This window comes from Geotrypetes seraphini, chromosome 7 (assembly GCF_902459505.1).
Source record: "Geotrypetes seraphini chromosome 7, aGeoSer1.1, whole genome shotgun sequence".
In the NCBI taxonomy this organism is placed as follows: Eukaryota; Metazoa; Chordata; class Amphibia; order Gymnophiona; family Dermophiidae; genus Geotrypetes; species Geotrypetes seraphini.
Window position 1 is genome coordinate 58,730,867 of NC_047090.1, and position 14,135 is coordinate 58,745,001.

Below are 14,135 nucleotides of genomic sequence, written 5' to 3' on the forward strand. Positions count from 1 at the left end.
CCGAGACCTCTGAGACGCTTTCCCCGTTGGTGAGTACTAGGTCTAGGATTGCCTGGGCTCTAGTGGGTTCCGTTACCATCTGTCTGTGATGTACTCCTTTTATGGAGGTCAAAAGCCTCCTGCTGCTGCTGGTTGTTGCTGAAAATGTGTTCCAGTCTGCATCAGGTATGTTGAAGTCCCCTAGCAGTACAGTTTCGCCCCGTAGAGTTATATTCTCTATGTCTTCAATTAATTCTGCGTCCATGTCTTCCGGTTGTCTTGGAGGTCTGTATACCACTCCAAGATACAGGCATTTTTTGCCACCTCTTGCCAGGTTTACCCAGAGGGATTCCCCGGTATACTTGACATCAGTGATCCTGGTGGTCTTGATGTCCTCTTTAATGTATAGTGCTACCCCTCCTCCTAACCTGCCCTCTCTGTCCTGACGAAGTAAATTGTACCCCGGTATAGCCATATCCCACCCATGTGCGTCTGTGAACCAAGTCTCGGATATTGCCACTACGTCCAGGTTGGCATCCCTTATTTCAGTTTCCAGTTCTAGAATTTTATTGCCTAAACTGTGTGCATTAACATACATGGCCCTCCACACTTTGTGTTTGCTGAGTCCCTGTAAGGCTATTCCTGACTGAGTCTGTGTGGCTCCTAGAGAACTGTTTGCATATTGGGTCCTTACCTCGGAAACAGAGTGTCGACTCGTCCCATCAGGATAGTTCCTTTCCACACCAGTATATGAGTAGGTCCCCTCCCCCAACTTACCTAGTTTAAAGCCCTGCGAAGCAGGCGGGCTAGTCGGTGTCCGAAGACGTTCTTACCTCTGCTGGTCAAATGGAGTCCGTCTGGTCCCTGTAGTCCCTGCAGCGCCTCTCTATGATCCAGGAATCCGAAGTTCATATCTCGACACCATCCTTGTAGCCATTCGTTTGTTCTCCGGATGCATTCATCTCTGGCTCTTCCCTTGCCTCTAACTGGGAGGATTGATGAGAAGACTACCTGCGCACTTGTCTGCTTCAGCCTCTCTCCGAAGTCTCTGGTGATGGTCTCTGGGGTGTTCCTGGCAGTGTCATTCGTACCTATATGGATAAGAAGCATAGGAAAATGGTCATTGGGTGTAAGTAGTTTACCCAGGCTGGTGGTGACGTCCCGTATTTTGGCTCCAGGCAGACAGCAAACCTCTCTTGAGTGAGCATCCGGTCTGCAGATTGGTCCCTCGGTGCCCCTCAGCATGGAGTCCCCAATGACTATAACTCTGCGCTTCTTCCGTTGTGGAGGGGGAATTCGGTCTGCAGATGGGGTTGCGTGTTGGGCCTGCTCCTGTTCTTTGAGTTCTTCGTGCTGGGCCTGCTCCTGTACCTTGTCGGCGGCTTCTTCCTGAAGAATCTGGAATCTATTCTTCAGGACGAGTTGAGGGGTTGATGTAGGGTTGGCCTGTTGGGGAAAAAAAGAAGAGGATGAAGAGGTTGAAAAATGGGGGGGGGGGATCTTCTATGTTTACCTGTGGAAGAGGTGTCATTGCCGCCAGCCATTTCCTGTATCCCAAATGTAGGCTTCAAAGCTGATGATTTGGGTGTCTCTAGAATTGAATTGTCGTGGGTCTGCTCTGTAATTTGGGACAACTCCTGGACGACTCCGTCAATGTAGGCTTCATCCTCTCGGATGCTTCTCAGGCGGACCACCTCCTCCCTGAGGCTCCACAGTTCCTGCATGAGGGCTCCATCCAGCTGAGCGGCCTCCTCTGTTTGCGTGGAGACTGTAGTGTAGTGCCCGGGGGTGGATTCGGTCTGCACGGAGACCTCTGTCCACCGTCCTAAGTCCTCCTCCCTCTGTACGCCGTCCGTGATCTCTTCCAGGGTCCCCATGGTGGTTGGAATGCTGGATTTGATTGTAGCCTTGACGCTTCTAGTCCTCCCTGCCATTTACGAGTTGCAAATGAGATCTGCCTGTCAGTAATTAGAAAAAGAAAAGAGAGTTAGAAAAAAAAAAAAAAAAAATCCTACTGAGAGCTAGTGCGAGATTATGACAGATTTGGGTGTCTGAGAGAATACGAAGTTAGGAGCTGAGGGTATCTGAAAGGGTTGGCTGAGTGTGAGTGTGAGTTAACTCTGCGTGCAGCTATCTGAAAGAATAGAGAGAGAAGAGAAGAATGACAACAGAAGAAAAAAGTGTTTTGTTTTGTTTTTGTTTGTTTTTTTTTAGTTAGAAGTTTGGGATTCGCTGTTGGGCTGCTCGGGCTCCTTCCAAGGCTCCTACGCAAAGGCGATCTCGCTAAGGCGAGCGCCTTCGCCTTCGCCTGCCAAATCCACAGAGGCCAGAAACTCCCCCGGAGCCACTGAGGTGATCATCGAATGCACAGACTCCATCTAGAAGTGATGCACTTTCAGGCTGCATTCACCACCTTGAGATCCAGGATTGGCCTCTAATCATCTGAACTTCTCTTTGGAACTATGAAGTATATTGAGTATCTGCCAAAGCCAGAGTCTTGCTTCGGAACAAGCTCTAGGGCCGCAACATCCAGCAACCTGCGCACTATGGCCTCCACCACAGCTGCTTTCTCTGGCCTTCTTGAGGGGGAATCCAGAAATAATCTGTCAGGGGACAATGAAGTTCTAGCCTTGAAGGATATCCAGGACCCAATAGACCAAGGTGATGGCCTACCATTCCTCCAGAAAAGCCAAGAGCTGCCCCCTGATCTGTGGGAGGGCAGGCCCAGGCCTAGCTTCAGAATTGCTTCTTTGCAGGAGCTGCACCAAGAACCTCTGAACTGTAGTCTGATAGACTGGGAAGAACAGTGGCCAGAGGAGGCCCCCAAGTACTGATGGGAACGTCTGAAGGTACAAAAAGGAGACTGCCCTGATCCCCTCAAGGCTTGGGGGCCTGTTGACAGGCAAAGACTTGGCCTGCGGTCCTGCACACTAGCCATGAGGTCATTCAGATCCTTGCTAAACAGATGTCCCAGTAAGGGCAACCTGCTCAAAGTCGCTTTTGAGGACGAGTTGCCAGACCATTGTCTGATCCACAGCATCCTACACGCTGAAATGAAATAGGTGGAAAGCCTAGTGAAGACTTTCAACATGTCATACAGGGCATCTGCTGTATAATCCACCCCCGAAACCAGGAAATCAAGGACAATGAGTACAACAGGGTCAGGATCATGGCAGAGCTTAGAATGACACGGTAGGGCCATAAAGGAGGCGGCCGTCGCTGCCTTAATTCCAGTGGCCGCTAAGTTAAACAGGCACTTAAGAATGAAATCCACTCTACCGTCCTGAACATTCTTCAGGACCACTCCCCAATCTCTGGGGAGATAAGTGTGTTTTGTAACCTGTGCCACCGAGGAATCCACCTTCGGGGAAGCAAAACACTGGTTAAAAGCATCCGCCATAAGGTAGAGCTGAGACATGGCCCTAGCACATTTCAAGGGGCTTTCAGGTACCTCCCAAATGTCCATGAAAATCTGAACTATGTCAGGATGATCAGGAAAGGTGGTGGATAGTGGCCTCCAATCACTCATGAGGGAACTTTCCGCAGTGACAAGCTGCCCAGCCTCCAGGTTCAATTCCTGAGATCAAATCCACAAAATGTGTGGGCGTGAAAAATCTATGCACAGTTGAATCCTCTCCCAGATCCTAGCCCTGGATACCCGCTAGAGCCGCAACATCTCCCACAGTAGTGATGACCACCTGAGTAAGCAGAGCCATTGTCAGGAAATCTAGGTCAACTACAGGCCCGGTCGGCGTAATGACCAGGACCACAACGGGGGGCCAGGAAAGGTGGTCCTTCCCAGGGCACGGGCCTTCTCTCCTGGCCCCCCTTTGTGGTCCTGGTCATTACGCCGGCTGGCAAGGACACCTGCGGAAAGGTAGTTAGCAGTAATTTCTTAGCCAAATAGGTCTGAAATGTCACAGTAATAAATTCAAAGGGAAAATCCATCATCCAGGGCAGGAGCCACCTACTAAGGACCCTTCTTGGAACTCTTGGAGGATTTGAGAATTTTACCTAGAAATGTGCTTGCGTTTCCCTGAAGCATCAATTGCATTCTCTGCAGTCCCCCCCCCCCTCGATGCCATTTTTTCAGGCATAGGGGCAGAAACAGCAGCAAGACCCCCTTCAGAGATCAAGGGTACATGGGCTGAACAAATTTTGCCCCCCTCCTGTGCCACAGTGCATGTGGAACACGGCTGCATGCCTGACAGCCATCCACTGCAAATGGGACATGAGTCCACCAAATCCTGCCTTGGAGAGTCCATCTGAGAGGTTTTCTTGCAAAAGCGAAGCTTGTAGAAGCTAAAAATAACTTTTAAATCAGATCAAGAAAAGAAAATCCAAGATGGCCACCAAATGTGCCAATTTTACAACAAAAACACATAGGAAAAGCACAGGAACCCTCCAAAAAACAACGATTTAGGGATTTTAGGGGTTGTGAGGGCTAGGGAATTGAGAAACCACTCCAAACCCCCTTTTTATGACACACATCCCCATCGCTGTCAGTCTTTACTTACTGTTCCATGTGCTGAGTAGAAATGCTGCCAGAGAAGCTGAGTCTGCTTACAGGGAGATCTTCTATCTTAAGCAGCAGGCAAACTGGACTGCTGATCTTCTGACTGCCACAACAGTCTGACATCCATGGTCAGGAATCTCTGCCACACTTGGCTATGCTGTGCACACGCTTGGCAGAGGAACACAGTTTGGCCCCAATCCCGGAAAGACCTCCATGGAGCCTGCACCCGACCCACTAGCACAAGGGTCTCAAACTCAAATCACATAAGGGGATGAAATCTAAAACAGAGGCTAAGTCGTGGGCCGGATTTTTTATTAAGATACTTACCCTCCTCCTTTGTTGATGCACAGCGTGGGCCCCAGCGCCGGTGGCAGCTCCGATGCTTCCAGGATTTCTGTGAGCGTCGAATCAATCGCCGCCGCTGCAACCCACGCTGCGCACCAGCGAAGGAGGGGGGTTAATCTTAGTAGAAGTATAGGGATACAACCTCTCCAACCCCACTCCAGCCATTAAATAAATAAAAAAGACTTTTCCTCTCTTTTAGGTCCTAGTTCACGCTTGCTGTCTAACACCAGCTCTGGCAGGATACACATTTCAAATTTGACATTGTAATCATAAAATAGCTCAAATCTCTGAATAATGAGGCCTTCTACAAGTTCTGGCGAATATGAGAAAATAACCCACTGGTCCAGGAATAGAGTGGGATTGTAAAGAACAGTAAAATTTGTACAAACATGTTGCCTTTATCTTTGCACTGTGTAGAAGAAATCTCACCTTTATGTTCATTTAAGGATTCATGAAACATACAATTTGACCAGGGGGTGCCTAAAGGTTTGTATTCAATTGTGTCTCTAGTAATGTTGTTAGTGCATTAGTGAGGCTCAAGCTTATTTTAAACATTCAAGAAAAAAATAAAAAACCAAGACTTACCTAAATTTGTATCTGCCCGCACTAACAACTGAGTTTTTTTGTTTCCAACAGGTTTCAAGTGCAGCATACCTACTCCCTTCTCTTTAAATTCCTGATCTTTCTTGTAGAACAGTTTGCACCTAAACAACAAAAAATAAAGGTTTCATTTAAACCTCCTTCCTCCCCTCCTGCCCAAAAGGCATGGTATTGCAGATACTACAGATCTGCACTAAAATGACTTACTGTTGTGCTTGAGTTTATATACCCCGGGAAGAATTTGTAAGATGTGTACCATTTATGAAAATATGAGTGATCCTGCAAAACACCATTCTTTAATTTAGGAATAGTGGTCAGATGAAGCTATCTATCATCACAGAATTGTGTGTCTCCTTTCATAATCAGTAACTGAACTCATCCAGAGTGCCCTGATCAAAAGTTTACATACCCTTGAATGTCTGGGCTGGTAATATACACTCAAGTTGATACACAGATTGAAATAGCAATGAAGGGTGAGTAATCCACACTTGTGCCTTATCTGATTGCAATTTGAATCTGTGTATAAATACATAGTCAATGAGTTTCTTAGCTCCCGAGAAACCTTGTGCATTTTATCCAGGCCTACACTGACTTTGCTGGTTACTGAAGCATGGGGAAAACAAAAGAACTATCAAAAGATCTGTGAGCAAAAGTAGTTCAACTTTATAAATTAGGAGGAAAATATAAAAAGATATCCAAGATTTGAAAATGTTCAAACTCTGATGAAAAAGTGGAAGATTGTGGGTTTTCTTAATACTAAGCCAGGATTAGAAAGATTTCAAACAACTGCCAGGAAACTCTGAATGGATGCAAAGAAAACCCACAAGCAACTTTTACTGAAATACAGGTTTCTCTGAAACAAAGTAGTGTGGCTGCTTCAGCATGCACAATAAGGAGATACATGAACAAAAATGAGCTGCATGGTGGAGTTGCCAGAGAGAGAAAAAAAGAAGCTATAGCTGCACTAATGCCACAAAATAGAAACATAGAAAATGACGGCAGAAAAGGGCCACGGCCCATCAAGTCTGCCCACTGTAATGACCCACCCCCCTAACTTCTTCCCCTAAGAGATCCCACATGCCTATCCCATTTTTTCTTAAAATCTGGCATGCTGCTGGCCTCAATTACCTGCAGTGGAAGAGCATTCCAATGATCAACCACCCTTTCGGTGAAGAAATACTTCCTGGTGTCGCCATGAAATTTCCCGCCCCTGATTTTCAGCTGATGCCCTCTTGTGGCCGTGGGTCCTTTAAAGAAAAAAGATATCATCTTCCACGTCTCCCCTCTCTCTACGTTCCTCGAGTAAGTATAGCTGCAATTTACTCAGCCTTTCCTCATACGGGAGATCCTTGAGTCCTGAGACCATCCTGGTGGCCATTCGCTGAACCGATTCAGCTCTCAGCACATCCTTTTGGTAATGTGGCCTCCAGAATTGCACACAATATTCCAGATGAAGTCTCACCATGGATCTTTACAACGACATTATGACTTCGGGCTTCCGGCTGACGAAACTTCTACGGATACAACCCATCATTTGTCTAGCCTTGGATGAAGTTCTCTCCACTTGATTGGTAGTTTTCATGTCTTCACTAATGATCACTCCTAAGTCTCGTTCTGCTGCAGTCCTAGCTAAGGTCTCACCATTTAGGGTGTAAGTTCTGCACGGATTTCTGTTGCCCAAGGTGCATGACCTTACACTTTTTGGCATTGAAGCTTAGTTGCCAAGTCGAGGACCAATGTTCCAGTAAGAGTAGGTCCCGTGTCATACTGTCGGGCAATGTGCTTTTGCCTACTATGTTGCATAGTTAAGAACATAAGTAATGCCTCTGCTGGGTCAGACCTGAGGTCCATTGTGCCCAGCAGTCTGCTCACGCGGCGGCCCAACAGGTCCAGGACCTGTGCAGTAATCCTCTATCTATACCCCTCTATCCCCTTTTCTTGAACCCCAGTACCATACTCTGCCCTATTACGCTCTCTGGAAGCGCATTCCAGGTGTCCACCACACGTTGGGTTAAAGAACTTCCTAGCATTCGTTTTGAATCTGTCCCCTTTCAACTTTTCTGAATGCCCTCTTGTTCTTTTATTATTCGAAAGTTTGAAGAATCTGTCCCTCTCTACTCTCTCTATACCCTTCATGATCTTATAAGTCTCTATCATATCCCCTCTAAGTCTCCTCTTCTCCAGGGAAAAGAGACCCAGTTTCTCCAATCTCTCAGCGTATGAAAGGTTTTCCATCCCCTTTATCAGACGCATCGCTCTCCTATGAACCCTCTCGAGTAACGCCATGTCCTTCTTAAGGTACAGCGACCAATATTGGACGCAGTACTCCAGATGCGGACGCACCATCGCCCGATACAATGGCAGGTAAATTATTTCGTTCTGATTGTAATACCTTCTTGATTATGCCTAGCATTGTTTACCTTCTTAGCGGCCATTGCGCACTGTGCTGTCGGCTTCATTGTCATGTCCACCATTACCCCCAAGTTCAAGTTCAAATTTATTTGATAAATCGCCTATTAAAAACATTCTAAGCGATAAACAATATTAAAACAAAATATAGGGAAACAAACAAATTTTAAAACAATTTTAAGACAATATGTTAGACAACAAATGTTATTAAGAGACATGTTATAAAGGGCGACTTCCGGCGGAAACATGGAGCTGTAGACAGCGTGCGACTACAGCTCCGTAACACCCGATCGCGGTTCAGCATTTTCGCCGCAAGTTAACCCCCGGATTGGGTCCCCCCACGACTGTGGAGTGTTTCCGAGAGGTGTGCGGGCTGTTTGCGCTGAAAAGTGCGTTGCGATGGCCACGAAGACGGTCCGAAAGGAGCGGGAGAAGAGCAAGCCGCCAGAGCAAAAAATGGCGGACCACGTGGCTCCCCCCTCACCGGAGGCTCCTCATTCTTCCTGGGTGTCGGCGGTGACAGTGGAGGTCCAGGCAGCGCTTGAAAGTTCTCTTGGGGACAAACTGCAGCGTATCCTGGATAAATTGGACACCTTAGACCAGCGTTTTGCCTCCCTTACATCAGAGGTTAAGGAGACACAGCAGAGAATGAGCGTTACTGAAGATACAGTCCAGAGGCTTACCCAGGAGCAGTCAGCCCATGCTACAGCCATGGCTGCATTGAGAGATAAGGTGGATGACCTGGAGAACCGGTCCCGCCGAAATAACCTCCGTTTTGTGGGTCTGCCCGAGTCGGTGCGGGACGTGGAGCTGGGGGCGCTGTTGGAACGATGGCTGCCTGAGTCCTTATCCTTACCTTCCTCCTCGGGCCCCTTGCGGGTGGAGCGGGCGCATCGCTTGGGGCAACGGAAAGAGAATGCTGACCGGCCCAGAGTGGTCATATGCCGTATTTTGAACTATCACCATAAGCTGGAGGTCCTGCGTGCGTTGCGGCAAGGCAAGAAGCTCCTGTATGACAACCGACCCATTCTTTGCTTTCAGGACTACTCTGCGAAGGTCTCTCAGGCACGGCGCCGGTTTTCACCTTTGTGCACCCGTCTCATCCAGCGCCACATTGCCTTTTCCTTGCAGTATCCGGCTCGCTTGCGGGTGACCCATCTGGGAAGAGCTCATCATTTTGACACCGTGGAGGTGGCACTGCGGTTCGTGACGGAGATGATGCCTGAAGATCCGGCGCAGGGAGCTGACGGGGACTGAGATATCTTAATTTCTGAGGACTGCACTGTAGTTCGGGTTTGGACTAGTGGACTGGCTTTTTCTATATATTTTCATTCCATCTGACTAGGGACCTTAGGTCCCCCTATGAGTGGGCAAAGCTGGTGTGTGTGTGGCGGGAGGGGGGTTTGACATGCTTGTCCTGCCGGCGACGGCAAAGGGGCTTTTTGGATTGTGTTTTTCTTGGTTCCTCATCTCTCTTTTCCGTGGGGTCTTCCCTGGGGTGTTTGGCCTGTTCCTGGCCCATATTGTTCTGTATCCCATGGGGACTTAGCTGGATGCGTGTGGATGAATGTAGGTGATGAGGCTGTGGGGATCGGGGAGGGGATGGGTGGTTTGAGTGCTCTGGGGGGCTTTGGCTGCTGGATTTGTTCTTCGGTATTTTCTGCATCTGGGGTCTGCGGCCCGGGGGTTATTGGTTAGTGATCCCGTGGGAGGGTGTTCATGGTTTCCTGGAAGTGATGCCCTTTTTAGGGTGTCTTGGGTGTGGGTTGGGTGAGGGTAGGTTGTGCAGAGGGGATGGGAGGGAGGGGAGGGGTTGGGGGGTGGGGGGAGGTTGAGCAGGGTCTCGGGGATTTTGCGGTTGGGTTACTTGTGGTATCTTGTGGGGGTGGGGAGGGGGGGTTGAGGGGTTCGGATCTGGATTGGGGGCAGGGGAATGGCTCGCTTCATGGGGCAGGTGGCTGCTTGATACTGGAGAAGTGGTGGCTGGGACGCTTCTCTGGTACTTTACTGGTTTCTATTCATTGTTCTATTTTTCTACTAAGTGGACTACTCTGGAATACACTTTAACTTCTTGGAATGTTGGGGGGATTCACTCTCCTATTAAGCGTTCAAAAATTTTACAGCGTTTGAATCGTTCTAAAACTTCCATTGCCTTTTTACAGGAGACCCATTTATCCTCAGCGGAACATGCTAAGCTCTGTACCTGGTGGGTGGGTTCCCATTTGGAGGCGCCCGCAGTGGGGGGAAAGGGAGGCGTTATTATTTTGATCCGTAAGGGTCTTCGTCTTCAAACCCAGAGGGTGCTCCGAGACCCTAGTGGGCGTTACATAGTTGCCTTAGTGTTGCTCGATAATTGGCCCCTCTTGCTCTGTAATGTCTATGCCCCTAACAATCCATCGGCCAGGTTTTTTCGGGGGCTTCGCAATCAACTCTTGCAGTTTGGCGACGTGCCACTGCTGGTGGGCGGGGACTTCAACGAGGTACCGGATCCTAAACTGGATCGCTCTGCTTCTTCGGGCAGAGAGACCACCAAACTGTGTACGGGTGCCCAGCTCCTGGAATCTACCCTGGGGTTGCTTGATGTGTGGAGGGTGCTACACCCTTTGGAGAGGGATTATTCCCATTTATCCAGGGCGCATGGGACGCCAGGGGTGGATATGGGACCCATTGAAATATCTGACCACGCCTGGGTTGGATTACGGTGGACCTGGGGCGATTCTCCGCTCCCTAGGGGGCCCTGGCGGTTTCCGTGTCATCTATATAGGGATGCCCGTTTTCAGGAGTTTTTGATACAGCGCTGGCGCGATTTTCAACACAATAATCTGCAGCATCGCGATGACCCCATTCTCTATTGGGAGACGGCTAAGGCTGTTTTACGGGGGGATGTCATTGCTTTTGTGGCCCGGGAGTCGAAGCTTAAGTTTAGGACGGTTAGGATGTTGCGAGGGCAGTACGGCAGGACACTCTCCTTCCTGCTTCGTACGCAGCTATTGGAGATCCAGCAGGAACTGAATGAATTATTGCATCGCCGGGCTATGCGGACGCGGGCGTACTTTAAGTTTAATTTATTTCGGTTTGCAAATAAGAGCAGCAGATTGTTGGCCCGCATGGCGCATCCACGGGGTGGACCTGAGAGCGTATCTGCTCTTCGGGACTCTTTGGGGGTGCTGCATCACCGGCCGGAGGAAATCTGTGAGATGTTGCAGGCGTTTTTTGCTGAAGTGTATACAGATACCGGTTCTGAGATTTTAGATGGACAACTCTATCTTGACAGTCTCGATTTGCCCTGTTTCTCTTGGAGGGATGCTGCCGCTTTGGATCTTCCCATTACCGTAGAGGAGGTAGAGCGGGCGATAGGGGTCAGCCCGTTAGGAAAGGCGCCGGGCCTGGATGGGTATCGGAGTGAGTTCTATAAATTGTTGGTGACGGAGATAGCGCCAGTGCTGGCTGAAGTTTACAATCTGAGCGTTGCTAAGGGCTTTCTTCCACGCTACGTGAATTTGGCATCTATTATAGTTCTCCCAAAGCCCGGTAAGGACCCTCTTTTACCTGAATCGTACCGTCCCATTTCATTGTTGAATTACGAGGCGAAGCTTTTGGCAAAAATTCTGGCTACTCGCCTGGCGCGCGTCTTGCCCTCGGTGATCTCGGACTCGCAGATGGGATTTGTGCGGGATCGCCCTGTAGCAAAGAATATCCGGCGTATCTTGTTGGCTCTGGAACGGGTGGGACAGGAGGGTAGCCCATCCATGCTTATTAGCTTTGACGCCGAGAAGGCTTTCGATAAAGTGCGGTGGGGTTACCTCTTTGCGGTGCTTAGGACGTATGGTTTGGGCCCTTTCTTTTTTGGTGCAATACAGGCGCTGTATAGTGATCCAGCTGCGCGGATTTTGGTTAATGGGACTTTCTCGGGTTTTTTAAATATTTACCGAGGGACTCGTCAGGGCTGCCCCCTGTCGCCGCTTTTGTTCGTGCTTTCTTTAGATCCTCTACTTCGTGAGCTTCAGGCCAATGTGGATATTCGGGGATTGGCATTGGGAGATTCCCATTTTAAACTTGCAGCGTTTGCGGATGATCTTTTGGTCTTTTTAACGGACCCGCAGCGTTCCTTGCCCGTGTTGCTGGAGAGCCTTCGGGAATATGGGGATTTCTCCGGTTTTGCCTTGAACTTCGCGAAATCTGAGGCTTTGGCTTCCTCCGCTCACATTCAGCAGTTTTGGGGGGATCGTTTCCGTTGCGCTGGGCTGACTCCTCTTTTCGCTACTTGGGGATCAGGCTGACTATGGATGTGGCCCGCCTGTATCGCCTTAACATAGATGAACTTCTCGCTGACACTAAACTGTTACTGGCCAAATGGCAGGCGCTACCACTGTCTTTGTTGGGTAGAATTCACTTATTCCGTATGGTCGTGTTCCCGAGATGGCTCTACGTTCTCCAGACTCTTCCCCTTTCCTTGTTGCAGAGGGATTTTCGATCTCTCACTTCCATGTTGTCTCGGTTCTGTTGGGGAGGGCGGAGACCTAAACTGAAATGGTCATTGTTGGTGGGGCCCGCCTCTGGGGGTGGTTTAGGGGTGCCCGCATCAGGGTTTATAACCAGGCTTGTTTGCTGCACCATGTTAGTGATTGGGTGTTGGGCACCTCTTTCTATACGGATCTTTCTATGGAACGGGATTATTTCTATCCACTTCATCTTTTGTATCTCCTCCATGCCCCTTTATCCAAATTGCCGAGATCCTGTAAGCGTAGCATTCTGTTTCGGTCTCTGTGGACAGTGTGGCATCAGATCGCAGGATGATAGAGAGAAACTCCAGAGCGACTTCTGTCGGTTAGAAACATGGGCGGAGAAATGGCAGATGAAGTTCAATGTGGAGAAATGCAAGGTAATGCATTTAGGCAATAAAAATAAGGAATACGAGTATACAATGTCAGGTGCAACTCTGGGGAAGAGTGAACAAGAAAAGGACCTGGGTGTACTGATAGTACTGATAGATAGGACCCTGAAGCCGTCAGCACAATGCGCGGCAGCGGCAAAGAAGGCAAATAGAATGTTGGGCATGATAAAGAAAGGAATCTCGAGTAGATCGGAGAAAGTTATAATGCCGCTTTATAGGGCAATGGTCAGACCACACTTGGAATACTGCGTCCAACATTGATCTCCCTACCTAAAGAAGGATATAAAACTGCTGGAGAGGGTGCAGAGACGAGCAACAAAACTGGTGAAGGGTATGGAGAAACTGGAATACGAGGACAGACTTATATCACTAGGATTGTTCTCCCTTGAGAAAAGGAGACTGCTTGGGGATATGATCGAGACCTTCAAAATACTGAAAGGAATCGACAAAATAGAGCAGAGAAGATTATTTACATTGTCCAATTTGACACGGACTAGAGGACATGTAATGAAGCTAAGGGGAGACAGGTTCAGGACTAATGTCAGGAAGTTCTGCTTCACTCAGAGAGTGGTTGACACCTGGAATGCCCTCCCAGAGGAGATTATGACGGAATCGACCGTCCTAGGCTTCAAGAGCAAACTAGATGCATATCTCCTTAAGAGAGGCATATAAGGATATGGTGGACTATAAATTAAGCCAGGTGTACACCTGGCAGGGCCTCCGCGTGTGCGGATCGCCGGACTTGATGGACCGAAGGTCTGATCCGGAGAAGGCAGTTCTTATGTTCTTATGACCCTTCGGCTGTGGAATCAGGATTCCCATACTAGTGCCCTTTTGCCTTTGGTGGGGAACTTGGCTTTTCCTCCGGGGGTTGGTCCTTCCGTTTTTGGTCGCTGGAGAGCTCGGGGGGTGTAGCAGTTGCGGCATGTTCTGCAGGAGAATGGGTCTCTTCTTACTCGTGCTGAGTTAGCGGGGAGGGGGGTTCCTGAGATTGGCCTTCCTTTTGCCTATTGTCAACTTAGCCATTATGTGGCTTCTCTCCCGGGGAGTTCCTTGCAAGGGGATTTTGGGACCCGGCTTTGTACTTTTTTGACAGCTGATCCGGATACTAGGGTCTCTATCTCCTCTTTCCATCGTCAGATTATGGCTCTTCGCCCACCTAGGGTCTTTCCTGGTATTTTGGAGGCTTGGCAGCGGGACTTGGGCAGGGACTTGGGGGACCACTTTTTGTTGAAAATCCTGAAACGTACTTCGGGTTTAGTGCATAGTGCTGAATTACGTGAATGTCACTTTCGCACTGTCCTGCGGGCCTATGCTTCCCAAAGCCAGGCTTACCATATGGGATGTATTGGTACTCAATTGTGTATCCGCTGTTCGGTGGAGGTTAATTCT

General features: G+C 49.0%; 1 protein-coding gene across 2 annotated transcripts in view; it reads right to left on the bottom strand.

Moving 5' to 3' along the window:
* The window catches only part of NUP50 (nucleoporin 50), a 220,834-nt gene that overhangs the window by 57,268 nt on the left and 149,431 nt on the right, over positions 1-14,135 (bottom strand). For both annotated transcript variants that reach the window (XM_033951872.1, XM_033951873.1), the window contains one exon: positions 5,426-5,544. In XM_033951872.1, the coding sequence (XP_033807763.1) occupies positions 5,426-5,544 (119 nt within the window). The remainder of the gene's footprint in view (positions 1-5,425; positions 5,545-14,135) is intronic.